The sequence below is a fragment of the Zingiber officinale genome, chromosome 9B (genome assembly GCF_018446385.1).
Source record: "Zingiber officinale cultivar Zhangliang chromosome 9B, Zo_v1.1, whole genome shotgun sequence".
NCBI classification, from domain to species: domain Eukaryota; kingdom Viridiplantae; phylum Streptophyta; class Magnoliopsida; order Zingiberales; family Zingiberaceae; genus Zingiber; species Zingiber officinale.
Window position 1 is genome coordinate 82,524,413 of NC_056003.1, and position 20,030 is coordinate 82,544,442.

Genomic DNA, 20,030 nt, shown 5'->3' on the forward strand with positions numbered 1-20,030 from the left:
GACTTGGGTTTTTGACTCTTAAACCCTAGAGATGACTTCTCCATGTTTTTAAGAGCCTTTTCTAAATTATCAATTCTTGACCTCAAGACTTGATTTTCCCTCTCTAATACCTCAAGTTTTAATTTGTCATTTTCTCTTGAGATATTCCTAGGCATGTGTCTTGTTTTCTTGGGATTTCTACCTAGGTTTTCCTTAACTTTAGAAGCGTTAATCCTAGGGTTGGTATTTCTAGTGTTATCCTTACCTAGGCTAACATGTTTAGCTCCTAAGCACATGTATTGGTTCCTAAAGTTAACATGCTTATCATTATTAACAATTGCAACAAAACTACTAGCATGAGTTTTATTAGAATTGCAATAATGAACCTTAGAGATTACCTTAGGGTTTGCCTTAGCTCCCCCTATCGATGTGCTCGGTCTCTTGTCCTTGTGAGATTGCCTCCCCCTCGGACATTGGCTCCTATAGTGTCCCCTTCGCTTGCATTGGAAACACACCACGTGCTCCTTGCCCTTGCGTGTCGGGACTCCGGCTTCCTTGACTTTTGGCGCCGGTGGAGTCTTTCTAACCCTCTTTGGACACTTACTCTTGTAGTGCCCAAATTCCCTACACTCAAAACACATTATATGCAATTTACTTGAACTTAAAGTGTTTGAGTTACCTAGGGTTGAGGATGAATGGATGCTCTCTTCTTCATCCCTCCCGGAGGTAGAAGCTTCTTCTTCGTGCTCCGATCTTGAAGAAGAACTCACTTCCTCTTCTTCTTTAGATGTTGAGTAACCCTCAACTTCCAATTTGCTCCCTTCATGATGTGAGCTACTTGGCTCACTAGGCTCCTCTTCATGGCTTGAAGTGGAGCTCTCTTCATGGTACTTGGCCAAGTTATCCCATAATTCCTTGGCATTGTTGTAACCTATCTTACACAAGATGTTAGTAGGCAATGAAAATTCAATTATTTTCGTTACCTCTTCGTTGATTTCAGATTTGTGAATTTGTTCTCTTGTCCACTCCTTCTTCTCAAGTGGTTTTCCTTCCTTATCCACCGGAGAAGTAAATCCTTCTTGTACACAAAACCAATTCATTATGTTAGTCATAAGAAAATACTTCATCCTTACCTTCCAATACGCGAAGTCGCCGCATTCATAGAAGGGTGGAATGGTGACGTCTTCTCCATAGAGATCCATTCTCTAGCTTTGCTCCCACGGGTGTTGATCCGATGAAGAACGAACCTTCGCTCTGATACCACTTGTTGGGATCTCTTCGTACGGCTAGAGAGGGGGGTGTGAATAGCCGACCCCAAATCTTTGCTCGTTTCTTTCTACAAATTAGGTTAGCAGCGGAAATAACAAAAGGAAACGCAAACAAAACAAACCAAACCTCAACTCGTCGATGTAACGAGGTTCGGAGATGAAACTCCTACTCCTCGGCGTGTCCGTAAGGTGGACGAAGCCTATCAATCCGTCGGTGGATGAGTCCCCGGAAAACCGGCTAATACAATATACTCCTTGTGGGTGGAGAAACCTCGCCACAATATTCTTGCAACAGCAAGAAAGGAATACAACAAGAAATACAAGAAGACAAGAACAATAAATGTAAAAACACAGGTTTTCTTGCCTCCTCGCCGACTGGATTCGTTGAAGCAGCAGCTCCTCGAACACCTACAGCAGCAGGATATCCCGGTCGAGAAGCTCACGCGAAGCTTGTGAAGAAGAGCTCAACAAAGCTCAAGCACCAGAAGCTAAAGAAGAAGAGAAGAGGAGAAGAAGTAGTGCAACTACAGCTCTCGACCCCTTTATACTGCGAAGAAGGCAGTGAAGAAACTGGCGTTGCGTAGCAGCTAGAACCTCGATCGTCGCGGGCCGTCGGCCTAAGCGCGTGAAGCTTACATTTGTCACTGATCGGTCCCGGACCGATCAGGGGTCGATCAGCTGATCGGTGCGTGGACCGATCGAGAACTCTGATCGGTCCATAGACCGATCAGGCGTCTCTCGCCAGCGATCTATGGATCGGTCTGCCGATCGATCAGGCCATGGGTGGATCGGTCGGCGGACCGATCCACGGCTTTCTTCTCGCAAGTTGCGTTGCCTCTGATCGGTCTCCGGACCGATCAGATTATACACAGAAGGGCTTATTCCGATCGGTCACCGGACCGATCAAGCAACCTATCACTGGATCGGTCACCGGTCCGATCCAACTCCTAGGTTTAGAGTGCCCTCTCTAACCTAGTTCGGAGAACGAGCTACCGACTCCGACTCCATATGCCAAGCTTCACTCACTTGGACTTCTCAACACCGGATGTCCGATCACCCTTGATCCATCTGGATTTTCCTTGCCCGACTTTACTCACCAGGACTTTCCACCGGCTTCACTCACCAGATTTCCACCGCCTAACATCACTAGGACTTTCCCCCGGCTTCACTCACGGGACTTTCCAATCGCCTAACATCCCGTTAGGACTTTCCCATTCCCGGCTTCACTCACGGGACTTTCCCGTGCCAAGTCTCCATACTTGGACTTTTCCAGTCAAGTCTCCATACTTGGACTTTTCGATGCAAGTCTCCATACTTGGACTTTTCGCGTGCCAAGCTCCCTGCTTGGACTTTTCCGTGCCAAGTCTCCATACTTGGACTTTTCCAATGCCAAGCTCCCTACTTGGACTTTTCCGTGCCAAGTCTCCATACTTGGACTTTTCCCGAATCAGGTCAACCAGGTCAACCCTGACCTACGGTTGCACCAACAATCTCCCAAACATCTATTCTTATCCCACATCAAGAATAGAACTCTCTCACGAGTGTCAAACATCAACATGCAACACAACTAGGTCAACCTTGACCTAAGGTTGCACCGACAATCTTCCCAAGTCAAACATCAAAATACAACTCGAGTCACGTCAACTCGAGTCGGGTCAACCAGGTCAACCTTGACCTAAGGTTGCACCAACACTTTGGACCTCCTATCTAAGTAAATCCAGGGTTTATCCATTATAGTACAAAAGAATCCCAAGAAACTTCTTCAGAATTATCGTGCTAAAATTATTTACCGCTAGCTCAATGTGTTCTTTGATCAAAACCTGAAGATACTACATATATGTTAAGCAAAAGTTAGAGTAAGACTGCAAAAAGGTAGTCAAATTCATATTGAGCACAGTTCCGTATTTTATACTCATTCCAACAGCTGTCAATATTTTCTACTCATCATGAAGAAAACTAATGCGTATTTTGTATAATATGTGGATATATAAAGAACGAAAGCATGGGATGACTCATAAATCTCATGAAGTATAGTCAGTGCTCAATAAAAATTTATATTTGTGCAGCTGAAATGCATTCTTCTACATCAAAAACCAACAATTTTAATTGGTATAAACTTTTACAACAGAAATCAATCCCACAATACACGATCCACAACAACAAACCAAATAAAGAACAACCGAAAACAGAAGTATCTACTCCAAGAAAACATCATGAATCAGCCCTTTAGGTAATGACCTCGTAAACATAGAGACTGAAAAAAAAAGAAAAAAAAATTTCCAAACACTTGTCTTTGTTGGAAGAATAGCACCAAACCTACAACAAATTGGAGACCGTCTAAAACATGATTTTGCAAAATAAAGGAGGAGAAAAAGAAGAAGAATAAGAAAAAGAAATCGAAGGAAAAAAACCTGGACCTCAGCCTTCCGCCAGCTCTGTCAAATTGAAAACATACGGTATATCTCAAACACTTGCAACCTAAACCCTGTGTAAGAAAGTTCAAGTTGCCAAACCTTATTTTTTGCTGACTGCTGCAAACCTTCGTCTCTGTTGCCTAAGACTCCAAATCGGAAGCCCTAACGAGGGGGAATGGAGAGGACTGAAACGAAGGGGAAGGAAGAGGAGGTCCAACAACTCAATTTCGGAAGAGGAGCATTGGAAGCCCTAACGAGGGGGAACGGAGAGGACTGAAACGAAGGGAAAGGAAGAGGAGGTCCAACAACTCAATTTCGGAAGAGGAGCATCGGAAGCCCTAACGAGGGGGAACAGAGAGGACTGAAACGAAGGGGAAGGAAGAGGAGGTCCAACAACTCAATTTCGGAAGAGGAGCATCGGAAGCCCTAACGAGGGGGAACGGAGAGGACTGAAACGAAGGGGAAGGAAGAGGAGGTCCAACAACTCAATTTCGGAAGAGGAGCATCGGAAGCCCTAACCCAAGAAAATGAAAGGAAGTGGAGGGAACGAAGGTCTATAGAAAAAGTCAGAGTCTCTTTGTAAAAATAAAAGTTAACTCTTGTACTATTACTTCGGAGTAAACACTAAAAAATGTATTCACGACGTTACTACTTCGGTATTTAACAAATTTCTGAAGTAATAGCTTATTTCAGTTTAAAGCGAAGCCCGTGTTTTTAAATCTGCGAAGAGTATATTTGTATATACTTCGTCGGTTTTTACAACGAAGTTGCTTATACACTTTTACTTCGTATATTTAAAATGCCGAAGTAAATTGTGGCGAAGTAAAAAATCATTTTTCACATAGTGTCATTAGTTGACACATCGCGACCTGTATGCGTTGGTCCCTGCGTTCTGTACCGCAAGGCTATAAATCCTGACCTATATCCTTGCCTCCGAGTTCCTACTCGACACGTAGGTCTAACCTCGGAACGCCACCTGTGCTCGGCTCAGACCATCTTGTGCTCGGGTCCTTTGAACTCCACGTAGGCCAGACTTTTGACCTCCATGTAGGTCAAACTTTTGACCACCACGTAGGTCTGACTTCTGACCGCCATGTGAGCTTGATTTCTGACCGCCGTGTAAGCTTGACTTTTAACCATCCCATGAGCTTGATTTCCGACCACGTCATCTCTCACCCCACGATCATGCATCATATCATCATATATAACTTAGACGGTCTATATAGGATCATTATAACTTAAACCTAATTCAAATATAAAGTTTTTGGTCATTTATGAACTACGTACGTCATCCTAATTTAAATAGGATCATTGTTTTGGTCGTCTCTCCTCTCTCGATTTTTCTTCCTTTTTAATTTCTTGTTCAACCATTCTTCGCTATTATTACGAATTTACGATACGATCTTAACCTATATGATTATATATATATATTATATCAGTTTCTTTCAAGAAAAAAAAAACTTGTATGGGAATATATTTTTTAGTGTTTTTTTATGTTAAATCTTAATTTGTTTTTTTTTTCTTTTTTCTATGGTTAATTTATGAGAAAAAAGTCTCAGCGGAATAAAAATTGTAAAATATGAATTTATTAATTAATTATTTGCTTAAAGTAAAATTAAAATTGATGAATGACGTCACTGTAACAGTTGGAGTCCGCCGTAGAACTCCTTCTCGAACGCCTCCATTTCCGCCTGCGGCTTCACCAACCCGATCTCCACGCCGCCCTCCTCTTCCCTGCTCTCCGCCACTGCCATGGCGCTGGTCTTCGCGATCGACGTTATCTCCACCTTGCTCGGCCTCCCCCACCCGAAATCCACGTCGTACACCTTAAACTTCGGCGACCCGGCGACGCTCAGCGGTTGCTCGGCCACCAGTGCCTGGTACCTCTTCGGCAACTCCTCTGTAAATGCCTTAAAAGGTCCTTCTTTGAACGCCTCGATGGCTTTTCCGATTTCCCTCGCGGCCGTCGCCACCCCGTCTTTGCCTGTGAGGTCGCCGATCTCCGACTCCACGAGGCAACCGCTGAGACAGTTGCCGAAGTATGCCGCCGGGACCGGGGGTTTCAGCCTTCCCCTGCAGTCGGCGACGAAACCCATGAAAGCATGCTTGTCCTTGTCGTTTTTTGGCCGCCGTGTTTTGACGTGGCAAACCCACGCGTAGGCGTAGGCGACCACCACGGTGGAGCAGTGGAATGAGGCGCCGGCCGCGCCTCCCGTCGCCAACTCCTTCAATTTGTCGATGTGTTTCTTTCCGATCGTGAAGGATTCGAGGACGGCGTCAGGCGACGTGGTTTGGTGCAGCATGGTCTCGATCGTTTGATCGGTCGAAATCCCCTTGTAGAAGAAGGTGTAGAGATCGTCGGGATCGGAAATGAAGCTTCTCTCCAGCACCGGCGGAGCCACCTGTGCTGCCCCTGCGGAAGCGGCTGCCGCCGCCCACGCCGCCATGAACCGCATCGAACTCGACCCATCGCAGGCGGCGTGGTGCACAGAAACGCCGACGGCAACACCGCGGTCCGGAAAGACCGTAGCCTGCAGTGCCAGCAGCCGGAACCCGTCTCCGCCATCGCGGGGAAGCTCCGGGAGCAGGGGAACCAGCATATTGACGAGGCGGGGGCCGCCGCCGGAGAGCTCGTGGAAATCGCCATCGTGCTCGGCTACAGTGAAAGAAACAGAGTCGCCATCAGCGTAGTGAATGTCGAAGCCATCTTCACGGGTAGGGGAGCGGCTGATCTTGCCGGCGAGGGGGTAGAAGCTACGTAGTGTGACGGCGAGGGAAGCCTTGAGGGAGGGGACGATGGAGTCGACGAAGTGGGAGGTGGAGACGCCGGCGAAGGGGTAGAAGAAGAGGCGTTCGACCGTTCCGGCTTTCAGCCAAATCAAGTCGAGGTAGGTAAGCGGCAAGGTTGACTCCGCCACCGCTCCCGGCGGCGGAGAGACTTGACATGTCTCTAGAACTCGGAGCTCCGGCGGTGACATACTGCTGGAGGTGGATCCACGAAGAACTGGCGATGCAACAACCCAATGAATGCACTCTAAAGAAGAAAAGTCGAGACTTTTAGAGCTCGTGGAGGTGGAACGCTTGGCGTTGGAGTCGCCGGCGGCCGGCTGAAATCCCAATCTTTTGTATTTGGATTATTCGAGCGCCTGCTGGAAATCCCAATCTTTTCTACAAGTGCTTATCAAATGGAGTTGGAGGAAATATCAAGATATTTATATGGTTTAGTGAGGTGATCAACAATAATAATTTTATATTTGAGTTAATAAAGGTTATAATGGTATTCGACAGCTTTAAAAGTTTATGCTAATTTATAAGTAGGTCGTACGTTTATGAAATATTTGAATACATATATTCATCAATAACGTTAGTTAATAATAAATAAATTTATATTATCAAGTTTATTAATCAATTAAATAAATTTAAAATATAAAAATTTTTAAACAATTAAATAAATTTGATTTGAGAGTTTGAATAAGCTCATTAAAAAAATCAAATTAAATTTAAACAATTATTTTAATAATTTAATTTATTTTAAGCTCGATTTAGTTTATCAAATAATATTGATAATCAAGTTAGTTTTAGTTAGAGAGTAATTCGAGGAAATAGGAAAGAAAATGCGAAAGTAGGAGAAGAAATGGAAGTGAAACCTAAAAAATTGAGTGATGGAATCCCATTCAGAGTGGTCTCTATTATAAACACCTCGTCTTCTCTTTTTCTTCTTTGTCCTCTTCCAATCGCTTCCCATCCATCATCCCCTGCACTTCTCTCTCTTCGCTTCCCTAGAGCGACGCCCACAATCGCAGCCTCATTTCGATCGACTTCCTCTGAGCCGGCAAGGAAGAGGGAGCGAGATGTCTTCTCCCAGCAAGCGCCGCGAGATGGATCTCATGAAACTGTAGATCGCTAGCGGGAGAAAAAAAAATCCCGACTTTGATCCTAAAATATTCTTTTGTTTTCTTTTTCTTTTTTGATGGAAAAAAACTTTTTTTTTTCTTTCCCCGATCCTTGTGTGTAGGATGATAAGTGACTATCAGGTGGAGATGCTGAATGATGGGATACAAGAGTTCTTAGTGGACTTCCATGGCCCGAACGATAGTATATCATCTGCCACTGATAAATTTTTGTTGCTTTTTTCCCTTCCCTTTTGCTTGTTTTTCCAAGATGCTGTGCCTGATACGGATCAGATTGTCTACTACAAACCTAAAGATATCGCCACTTTGTATTATTCGGAGTTCGTAATCCAAGTAATTGGATTTTAGTTGGTCGGAAGTGTTTGTAGAAAATAGTTGAGACAAAATTAGAAATTTAGCTTCAGATGATCACATAGCTTTACCTAGTTTCCACTTTGGTTTCTTTTTCTTTTGCTTGGTTTAATAGAGAGGCTTTTCCCATGCCTGATCTTGGATATTCAATAAAGGTATAAGATCCATTGAGCCGACTTCCATATAACATAAATAGTTGGGAGAGAGACTTGTTGATTTTGCTCCTAGTCATCAATTTCTTTGGTTTGTTCGTACTTAGCTGCACATCAAAAATGGCTTATTGTGGTTGCTGAGATTATTTAGTTTGTTCTGCCATAGATATGCATTCAAAATTGCTATATGAAATTTGATTTTGGATTATATACTGAAAAGACTATGTTTTTGCTTTCCAGAGCTTGATCATTTCTAATGAAATTTAAAGTTTATGATAATTCAATATTTGTTGATTAGCATGTCTCAGGTTTTCCTCACTCGCAGCAAGATGATACTATTTTATGCTTTATTGTTGTTAATGGCAGGTCTTTATCAGGGAGGAGTGTGGAGAGTTAGAGTGGAACTGCCAGATGCTTATCCTTACAAATCTCCCTCAATTGGCTTTGTTAATAAGATATATCATCCTAATGTTGACGAAATGTAAATTTTTTACTTCTCTACACTATCAGCCCACTATTCTGGACAATGATTTGAACATCAAATTTCTGCACTTAACACTTAATTTTTCCTTGCTAATATCTCAGGTCCGGTTCAGTTTGTTTGGATGTTATCAACCAAACTTGGAGTCCTATGTTTGGTATTGAACTTTCCTTGAATATCTTTTTCAATGATCTTTACGGTGGCATATAATTGGATGAAATTCTAAATAAATTTTTGTATTTTCTCTGGCAGATCTTGTCAATGTGTTTGAAGTTTTTCTCCCACAACTTCTTCTATATCCAAACCCTTCAGATCCTTTGAATGGGGAGGCTGCAGCGCTTATGATGCAGGATAAACCTGCTTATGAACAAAAAGTGAAAGGTGATGGATTAGCTATGCTTAATGTGTTTGTTTTTAGATTTCAAAGCTCATGTGCGCATATTGCCTCTCATATATTGATCTGATTTCTTAGATTTTAGGGCCTTTGTTTTGATAGGCAAGCACATTATTCTTTTTGAAGATTATCAGTGACCAGCTGCATTATTCTTTTTGGTGCATTGCGCGTGCGCGCGCGCATGCACGATAGTCCTGACCATGATGTGTTCTGATATTAGATCTGAATGGACAAATAAATCAGCAAGGAAATCCAATATCTATTCAGATTTGATATTTGTTAGATCTGATTTGGTAGTAGCTAAAATGAATGAAAGTTAATCAATTAAGTTGTTTTTTTATTGATCGACATTTTTTAAAATGCTTGAAAGATTGTTTGACTATGAATATATGCAACAGACGATAGTGGGATTTACTTGTCATTTCCTCCCGACTAACATGGTGAAGTCATAGTTTGCTTCAATTGCATATCTTTGAAGTAATTGCAACAATCGCTTGTTCAAATAACAATTGTATGATGCGAGTGCTTCACTTATCTTGCATTTATATAAATCACAGAGAATAGTAAATAACAATTGCTCATGATTCTTTTTCCTGAAATCTCCATTATGATCTGGCTTTGAGTTTATCTTGCTTATGACTGTAATATCAACAAGTTATGGTTTTTCTGTCTCGTATTTGTATCACCGTTGGAAACTCTCAGGATTTGTTAAGTTCGAGTTGCTCGACTCTATGTTGGATATCCTACATGGGTGTGGATCCAAGTGTCCACATTTCTAAACCAAAGCGCACACAGAATGTCTAATGACAGCATTTGTATAGGACATGGGAAGGGTGTTCCTATCCCATTCAAGAATCATCATATTTTTATCGTTCCTCTAGTTTTTGCATAACGAATAAATCATGCAAACTCTTAGGCATGTGCACATAGATAGAGGGAGTAGTGCCGATATTTCAAATGACACATTGGATATGACTATTGTGACTTATTTAGTTTGTTATCCTCTTGTTTTCCAGAATACTGCCAGAAATATGCGAAGCCTGAAGATGTTGGAAATGCTTCAGATGACAAATCGAGCGATGATGAAGAACTGAGTGAAGATGATGGTGGGTGCGATTCTAGTGATGAACACGTTGTGGGAGAACCTGATCTTTAATAAGGGATTCTATGTTTCCTCTATATTTTTGTTTCAACTACTTGCACCAAAAAAAAAAACAAAAATTCAAACTATTTTATGGGATTGCAGTTGTAAACTCGTAGCGTGTGAATGGGATCCCAACAATTGAATGCACAAATTGCCATTTTCTTTATTCTTTCTGTACTGATTGGCTTGGTCCACTTTCGATATTATATTATTTTTTAAATTAATTTTTAAAAATAATTTTAGAAATTAAAATATCAAATATTAAAAAATACTTCGAATATATATATATATATATATATATATATATATATATATATATATATATATACCATTATGTGAAAATAGACATTAGAATTCGTCATTTCTAATTTTTCTAACATTTTATTTCATAATATATATTTGATAAAATAATAAATTATAAAATAAAATTCATATATAAGTGATGATGTTAATAAATTTGAATAGGCTAAAATTTTTGTTATGACTTGAATCAGTTTATTATTTTTTTCACCAATCCTAAAATCTAATTTCCACTAATAGAAAATACTTAGGGTGCATTTGATTTGCACCGTTTTTATTTTCATTTTCTGGAAAATGCGCGTTTTCTAGAAAACAGAAAATGACTTTTTGTCATTCTCTGTTTTTCTAGAAAACGATAGTCAATTTTTTAGAAAACACGCGTGGAAAACGTAAACCAAATACCGTTTTTCAGAAAACGCGTGTTTTCCAGAAAATGAAAATGGAAAATGCGCGTACCAAACGCCCCCTTAGCGTTTCTCCTTCCCATTTTCCCTCGATGACATTGTTGTTTGCGCCCCCCAAATGGGGTCCTTTGGTCCCATCTTCCCTGGTCCGTCCCTGGACCTGGGGTAGTGATTGGAGGAATCTTATGGTCTCCACTTGCTTAGCAGGTGGGAATTATTGAATCTCTCAAATCATTGCAGTGGACTAGGGCCTGATCCACTAAAAGCGGACCAAAGGATCTCTGCTCCCCCCCTCCCGCAACATTCTCATTTAACATCCTCCTGAGAGGCTTCTCTTTCGTGTTTTCCCTCGATGACAGGTTTCTCCTTTACGTTTTTCCCCGACGATAGCCTTCTCCTTCGCATTCCCTCCCCACCTCCTGATGACAGTCTTCTCCTTCTCGTGTCCCCCCAACGACAGCCTTCTCCTTCATGTTTTCTATTGACGATAGGCAGTCTTCTTATTTTTTCCTCGATGCAAAGCCTTCGCATTGAGACGCCTTCAATTCTCCTCTCTACATGGTAGGTTTCATCCCTCTCCACACCCTTCTTTCCTTTCCTCTCTCTGCTTACCATTAGAGTTCTTTTTCTCTACTTAAATCTTGCTTTATACTATGTTTGATGGGTAGGATATATTTCTAAGCTCATTATATAATTTTTTTTTCTAATTTTTGACATTATTTTATAATTTTATAGGGAAATTTTGATGAACTATAACTAAGACTTGAATCAAATTAAATGAACTCAATGCTATGATTGAGAAGAGTTGGTCCAAGATTTGAGAGGTTTATCAAGGAAGAGATTAGATTCACCATCCAAAAGAGATTCACAACTTAAAAGAGTTGGTTCAATTGAAATGGTTCAAGGTTCGATGGGATTAGTTTAATGAAGAGAAATTGACCGGTTCATCTCTTCCTGCCACTGGTTCAAGGAAAGGGGGGCTCTTTTATTATTTTGTCCCCTCGGGACGATCTAGTGGCTAGCGCATGAGGTGTTGCCACCATAAGATCTGGGGTTCGAATCTCGACAAAGCCGAGATAATGTCTCCCTTATGTGTTGGTCATTATTCTAAAGGCTAGTAGCTGCCCGTGATTTATCTCATCCGTGTTGACCCTAGGATGGATTGACAGGGGCACCAAGGAAGGGGGGGGGGCTCTTCTTCCCCTCCGCGTACAGAGAGGCGGAAAAAAGGAAAAAGAAAAAAGAAAAAAAAACGTGGATCTTTTCATCACGCCAAAAACCCCGACGTCACCTCTGCCCTTGCTTGTCCATCCCTCTTCACCACGACCGGCGACCACCTTCATCACCACCACCACCGGCCACTTCTTCCTCCTCATCCGCCTCACCTTCTTCCTCATGGCAACTCACGGGAGACACCAACACCAGCCAAGGACCTCACGCCATTTCTGCCCGACGCTGCTTCTCCGCCATCCAACACTTCTGCGACCATCGGAAATCCTCTCTTCTTTGGGTTAGAAGAAGAGAGGCCCCGACCTTCTCAGTCTAGCCAGAGACTCCGATCACCTTCCATCCACTTCTCCATTCGGCCGACCATCTCTTCTTCGGATTAGCAGAAGAGATCCGACCACCCTTTCCTAGCAGCATCCCTACTCCACTCCGGAAGTTCATTTTTCCCTCTTAGGGTTAGAAGAGGAAAAGAACTCGTCATCTAGCTAGTCCACAGCAACTACGGCAGCTTCCCCTTCTTCTCTTCGAGTTAGAAGAGAAGAAGTATTTCACTTCATCCGGCTACAACACATTTTTGTTATTCCACACAGCGGCACCATCTCCCATGTGTGGTTGATTTTTGTTGTGTTAGGTTGTTTTCTTTCATGTGTTGGTGTTTATTAATGAATGCTTGTATTACATGATGATTTCCCATGCTCAATATGCACGTACTATGCTTAATTTGTTTAATGCTCATTGTTGGAATGTCCCAACTATCTTTGTCATTCTAGTTTTGTATTTTTTTAGCTTAGATTCTTACAATGTTTTGTTAATTGAATACCCATATTTCTCTTATGTTCATGTCATCATTTAAATGCAATTAGGTTAAATTATTAAATTAAGTTTCTTCAGTGCTTTAGGTTTTGTTACATGCTTAGTTTCGTGAACATTTTACTTTATGTTGCATTTTCATTTTCTATAATTATAGTTAAGGTTAGACTTAGCTCTCAATACTTGCATTGTATGTTTATTAGATTTAGTTTCATACTTACTTTGCTATTTCAATTCTTAGTCTTAACATTCAAATCCAAGCCCCCCATGTTCATATCAAAACCCTAAAGCAATAATAAATCAATCCTAAGAACTATCATCCATCGTTACATTTCTTGTGAGAGATGACTCGAGTCATCTCTATACTACCTTAGTGTAGAGGGGTTCAGTAACTTTAATTGTGACCAATCAGGTAGTAGATTATGCTGATTGTGAATGCATTCAATTCATTAGAGGTTGAAAAAATAACTTTCTATTCTTTACAATGTAGTAGGGTCAAGATATGCAATGCATCAAGGGGTATTTTAAAAGAACTAGGTTTTAAACAATTAACGGTATGTATTGTGACTATAAATTTAGACATCAATTAATAATTCTTATTATTTGGATTGTGACTTATTGCATGACTTTTTCAATTTCATTAGAGTAATCTAAAGCAAAATGATGGTGTTGAATGTGGATATTGCCTAATACGGTACAAGAAAGAGATAGTCTTGGATGAAGATCCACAATTCGAGAGGAAGATGAATTTTTTCTTTATGAAATATTGAGTCATTTTACATTGACTCTCAAACTTCTATTAATTTTTTAGTTTGAAGCATAAAATAATAAACAGTATTATAATAAATCTCAGTATGATGAAGTTGAAGTTAATGGAGCAAATTCGTCTACTTCTATATGAGTGCTTAAGTGTAGGCTGTTATATAAATTTTAGATTGTATTTAGAGATTTATAGATACACAAGCTTTTGGGTTATGATTAAACATGTCTTTTATGAATACACTTGTGAGTTATATTTGATAAAAATTTGTGATATATTTGTTCAATTTTGGCGGTGAAAAATATTGTGTTATACTAAAATATTATGATATACACTTTTGGCAATTAAAATTGTATTATAGTAAAATATGATCAATTACTTCAACATTATGAATAAATGATGAAGTAATACAACACAAAAATTTCGATAAATTTAAATAGTGGAATAGTTAAAAAAATTATTTACTTCGACACTGATCAAATTTGTGAAATCGTTCATATAAATTACTTCGATAAATTAATTTTTTTGTTGTAGTAGAATATGCTCTATTACTTCTATACTACAATGAAGTAATACAATAAAAAAAAACTTCGATCTAGCTAAATTACGCAGAAGTAAAATTTAACATTTATTGCACCAAAATATAAAAATTATGAAATCGTATACATATTTTACTTTATCAATCAATATAACCTATGAAGTAATATAATATCAACTACTTCGGTACTTTTACCTATCTTGATGAAGTAATAGAACTTTTTATTTCGAAAATGGTTCAATTATGAGCTGATATTGGACCGGTGATAGACCGATAATTGTGCAACGAAGTAATAAATTGACCCTTTTACTTTATATATATATATATATACTGATTTGATATGCTAAGCGACGGTTTGCTAAGCGACGGTTTGTGCGTGACTGTGAGCTATGCGTAGACGTGGCATTGTCATCTCGATTTCTTTGCAAAAAAATATTCCTTTTATTCTCTCTCCTTTCCACCTTCTATTCAAATCGGCGGCGAGAGAAATTTCCCAAATTCTAAATTTCCCTCGCCGCTCTCTCTCTTGCTCTCGCCTCTTCCTTGGCCACTATCTTCCTTCGCAACGTATTCCCACCGGGCAAGCAAAAGTAAAGGCGCCGCAAGCTACTTGGACAACTTACAATCGCATGCTTGTTCTCGAACTGACTGGAAGTTCGAGAAACTACCACCGAACACATACACTACGTTGGGTTGCTTACCAAATTCTCTCTAATCTCGATCGTAAGATTTTCTCCACTCCACTGTCTGGTTTTCAACTTGTACAATGAAATATCCTACAACGAACAAGCCCTAGCTATTTTTTTACCAGTTTTTTCTTATATCATTTGCAGGGAACTGCCCAATCATCAATTCTCACATTTCATAACCAATGGTAATTCGTTTCATTTTAAGTTGTATTGTGATCCTAATATATATTAGAAAGAAGGAAGGATTTATGCTACAACGTGCTAGGTCAACGTCTGCTACAAACGCTTGCATGCTGCAACCACTTGGACAGTTAGCTGCTATAACATTTAGCAGCTAACTATCCAAGTGGCTGCTACAATATGTAGCAGCTACTTGGTAAGTCATTTCATTTTAAGTTGTAATTCCCTTGCCTCTAATCCTATTATTGACTATTTATATGTGATTATCTTTATTAGACTTCCCGGTTGTTACACTGTTAATTAATTCCATGGTTAGCTGCTACAACGTTGTAGCAGTTACTTGGAATGATAGCTGCTACAATGCAGTAGCAGCAAATTTGACTATTACCTGCTACAACGTTGTAACAGCTACTTGGAATAATAGCTACTACAATGTTATAGCAATTAATTCGACTGTTAGCTGCTACAACGTTGCAGCAGCTACTTGGAATGATATCTTCTACAATGTTGTAGCAACTAATTTGACGGTTAGCTGCTACAGCTTTATAGCAGCTATTTGGAATAATAGCTACTACAATGTTGTAACAACTAATTCAACGGTTAGCTTCTATAACGTTGTAGCAGCTACTTGGAATGATAGCTACTACAATGCTGTAGCAGCTAATTCGACGATTAACAGACCATCTTTAAAAATCAATCAGTGCTCAAGACACAAATAAAAACACAAAAAAATCGTTAAGGAAAAATAATCGAGCGGGAATAAGAATTAGAATTTGTCCTATTTTGAATTTCATTAATGTATGATAAGATTAGTGTGCAGAAGCACATTCCTGCATCCCTTCAAACTCTATTGCACCTATGATTATTAGAGATATAAAGGTTGTTAGGAAGATTGAATCTCTCTTTTAACTCTCGTTACGAGCACGATATCTAGGGCAGAGATGCCCTGCCTTCCTCGTTCCCTCTCGTTCTTCTTCAAGCATGAGTTGGGGTTGCCTCAATTAATCCTGGGCTAATTATAGGTTTTGCTGTTATTGTGCAATTACCTCATCTTTAGCTTGCGCTTCCTGAAGTGCGAGGGAAATGGCGGAATCATACTTGATCTTCCAATACATTCTAGCTTGTCTCAGATTGTCTAGATTTGAATATGCATTTGCTTTTAAGGCTAGCTCAACATGAACTCGGGACTTAGCAGCTACCCAATGTTTCTCAGTTTCCTTTCGAAGAGAGCACTTCAAGTCTCTATCTTGCAGTGCCTCTGCAAGAGCTGTTTCTTTTTAAGCAAGAAGTAGATTCAGTTAGTTTATCTGTTGGTGAATTTGTTGGAGTTCATCTGATTCCAAGTTAGGGGTCATTAGTAACATAGGATTTGGTTAAAGGAGGAATAAGGAGATAAACTATTACTGATAGAGTGTTACCATTTTTAAAGAGAGATTAAAAACATTAATGGCATTTAATCTATTGGGAAGATAGATCATCTTTCTCTTGGGAAAAGAGAATCAAGAGATAAATGAATTAGCACAACAAGGTATAATAACTTAACATGGAACTTTGTATTGCCATTAATAATCATACAATCAACGATAGAACTTCTAGACTTTTTACTATGAATTCTCCATAAGAGATACATTGAATAGACAAATTTTTACTTGTCTTGTCTCATGGAGGTGCCGAATTGTTCCTCACACCCTAGATAGGGGCGTGTGACTGAATAATAGTCTGAACAAAAATGTGATGCTTGCTCCATCCTCTTACATTTATGAGACTTACCTTCACAAGTCTGTGAAAGGGAGGCTATCTCCGAGTTGGCTCAGTTTAATTCAGCTTGTAAGGACCTTATTTTATCTGCTTGCTGCTCCAAATCTTACCGTTGTTACGATATTAGTCGACCATCTGCTTGGGTCTTCTTTATCAGGATGGTGATCGCGGAAGCATGCTTCAATCCCAGGTCATCCAGTTCGACAGTCCTTTGCTCTAAGTCCAAATAGGCTTTTTCCCTTAAGGCGACCTTAGCTCGAATTTGGGAATGAGCAGCAGATAGATGCACCTCAAGTTCTTGCTGTTGTGAGTGATGAAGATCCAGAGCTTGTATCATCTCTACTAGGGATCACTCTTTCTCAGATAATAGTTGAGCCTAAGGAGGAAAACCTGAATTCATAGCTCTCAGCAATATACCCAGGAGAAGATGGAGAAAGAAAAGGTAAGATCAGTGCAGCAAGTACAAACCAAGGTCAACCCCCACTTTTAATCAGGTCATGGGACACAGGATGGGGGGGTCATGGGATCACTGTAATCGATATGAAGTTTCAGGAATGATCAATGTTTATCAAATGGATGGGGAGGATGACATGACAATCAAAGTCAAGGTGATGTGGCGGTCAAAAGTCCGGGTCAAAGTTAAATTAGAGGAATATTCCTCACTTAAGACGGGGATTCACCTAGCAACAAAGTTCCTGAGTCCTGGCCACATGGTCCCAGAGTAGGATGCTCAGATAAGGTCGGCTGACCACAAGCTCGATCAAATCTAAGAACACAATGGTACTTTAAGACTAAGGAAAAATTCAGGGAGGTTTGACCGGTTAGAAGGTCATCCGGGCTTGAGATACTTAAACCTTAACAGACTCCTAATATAGGATCGGCCGAATGGAGGTCGATTGTGTAGGGATTTAGAGTACTAAACATGCTTAAGCGTAGTGAAAAATTAACTAGATCCTCTCCAGAAGATCCATGCGAAGGAGAAAATAATCATATACTAAGTTTTATATGAGAGGCATACCTTTGTTGCGTGCCCTTCGCACTCCCGATAGTAACTTTTTCTTTGGATGTAGATCTCAGCGCTATCAAGCGTCCGCGCCTCTACAGTATCCACACAAACACACCCTTCGTTCGTCACACGAACAAAACCTTCGGAAAAGAACCACCTTCATTGTGCTAGCCACTCATGGAGGTTTAGACAAGAGCAAAAATCACCCAAGGAGGAAGAAGGAGGAAGAAGAGGGAAGATTAAGAGTCACACTTTTCATCTCTCTTTCATCTAATGAAAAATTCATTCTAAAAACCTATTTATATTCATCCCATGAATACCAAGGGTTTTTATCTTTTTGTATTTCTCTTAATGGATTGGATTATTATATTAGATTAATCATTAATCCAATAAGTCAAACTCATTAATCCAATGTGTCTAATTCGGATTAGGCTCAATCCAATGAGTGAGTTCATTTGACTCTAACTCAATGAGTAACCCAAAAAGACTAGTCATCATATAATTGACTCTTAGGGTTAATTACTAACAGATTGAATATAAGACTTCCTAAATGCGCTCAATCGGTCAAAGCCTGGGCGAACCTAGGAATACTTAGCATTATATAAAGATCCTACTATACGATCGGTCGGACAAAGATCGACGACTAGCTGCTATAACGGTGTAACAACTACTTTGATAGGTAACTGCTACAACAGTGTAATAGCTACTTCGACAGTTGGCTGCTACAACGTTGTAGTAGCTACATAGAATATTAATTACTACAACGATATAGCAGCTACTTCGACGACTAACTGCTACAATGTTGTTGCAGCTACTTCGATAGGTGGCTGCTATAATAGTGTAGCAACTACTTAGACGGCTAGCTACTATAACATTGTAGCAGTTAATTGGAATGTTAATTGCTAGAACGGTGTAGCAGTTACTTCAATAGGTAGCTGTTGAGACCTTGATGTCCGCTAGAGGGAGAGTGAATAGCGTTTGGTCGCTCTTGTCAGTTGCTTCATCTTGATAATTTGCAGCGGAAATAAACACAAGACACACACAACGCTAACACTAAGGATTTACTTGGTATCCACCTCAAGAAGAGGTGACTAATCCAAGGATCCACACGACACACTCACTCCACTAATGAAAACCTCCTTCTTGGTCGCAACCGGAGGCGGAGAAGCCTCGTACAGTACTCACACACAAACACAAACACGAACACAAGAAGAAGAAACAAAAATACAATGTAATACACCCTTCATCTTGCTTACTTGTGCTTGTCGTTGCCTCTTGAACCTTGGAGAAACTCCCCAAGTGCCTTCAAGAACTGGCGTGAGTAGATCGGAGAAGCTTGCTGTGAATCGCTGAAGAACGACGCAAAAGATCGCAAGAGATCTGCTGAGAAAAAGCTCCGCCTGGGATTTATACAGTAGCTCCAATCGATTGAATTCATCCCCAATCGATCACCACGTCACATCTGGACAATCCTAGCCGTTCATCACCTGCATCCTGCGCAACGGTCGAATCCCAATCGATCGACCGATCGATTGGGAACATCTGGATCGATCGATGGATCGATCCAGAAGCATTCTGTGCTTCTCACGATCACGCGAGAACACCCCTGCCCAATCGATTGACCGATCGATTGGCAGCTCCCAATCGATCACCCGATCGATTAGGAAGGGCTCTATGCTCATGAAATATGGTCCCAATTGATTGACCAATTGATTGGGCCATTTCTTCCTTCGCAGCACACTCCAATCGATCCACTAATCGATTAGTCCCTGGTTCAATCAATTGCCCGATCGATTGACCAGCCTGGACTTGACTCAAACTCAAGTCCAAACTCCCAAACCCAACTCTTGATCAACCGTGACCTGTTGGGTCTTCATGCCTAGCATTTGGCCACTCCCGACCAACCTCAAATTAGCTTTCTAGCCTCCTCTATCAGCCTTGCGTCCCTCGGATATCTCCCCATCCTTCACGCCTTATCTTCTTGAACTTCCATCGGCCTCAACCTAGTTGTCGGATTATACGCCACACTCGATCAACCTCGAACTAGCCTTCTAGCCTCCTCCATCAGCCTTGCGTCCCTCGGATATCTACCCATCCTTCACGCCTTGCCTTCAGGAGCTTCCTTCAGCCTCATCCTAGTTATCGAGTTTTCCTTGCCAAATCACACTAGGACTTACCTTGCCAAGACCACATGCTTGGACTTACAATCTTTTCCAAGATCACACTTGGACTTTCCATTGCCTGACTCCTCACCAGGACTTCCC

General features: G+C 40.6%; 2 protein-coding genes across 2 annotated transcripts; one reads left to right on the top strand and one right to left on the bottom strand.

The window, feature by feature from the left end:
- Positions 1-5,269: 5,269 nt before the first annotated feature.
- On the bottom strand, positions 5,270-6,670 carry LOC122025476 (phenolic glucoside malonyltransferase 1-like). The gene has a single exon (XM_042584286.1). The coding sequence runs from the start codon at positions 6,637-6,639 to the stop codon at positions 5,296-5,298; it is 1,344 nt and encodes a 447-aa protein (XP_042440220.1). The 5' UTR covers positions 6,640-6,670; the 3' UTR covers positions 5,270-5,295.
- Positions 6,671-7,349: 679 nt separating this feature from the next.
- LOC122024752 (ubiquitin-conjugating enzyme E2 4-like) lies at positions 7,350-10,260 on the top strand. Its single transcript, XM_042583438.1, has 6 exons — positions 7,350-7,556; positions 7,677-7,756; positions 8,442-8,556; positions 8,661-8,713; positions 8,809-8,937; positions 9,967-10,260. Exons 1-6 carry the CDS (start codon positions 7,513-7,515, stop codon positions 10,104-10,106), a joined length of 561 nt encoding a protein of 186 aa, XP_042439372.1. The 5' UTR covers positions 7,350-7,512; the 3' UTR covers positions 10,107-10,260.
- Positions 10,261-20,030: the final 9,770 nt, after the last annotated feature.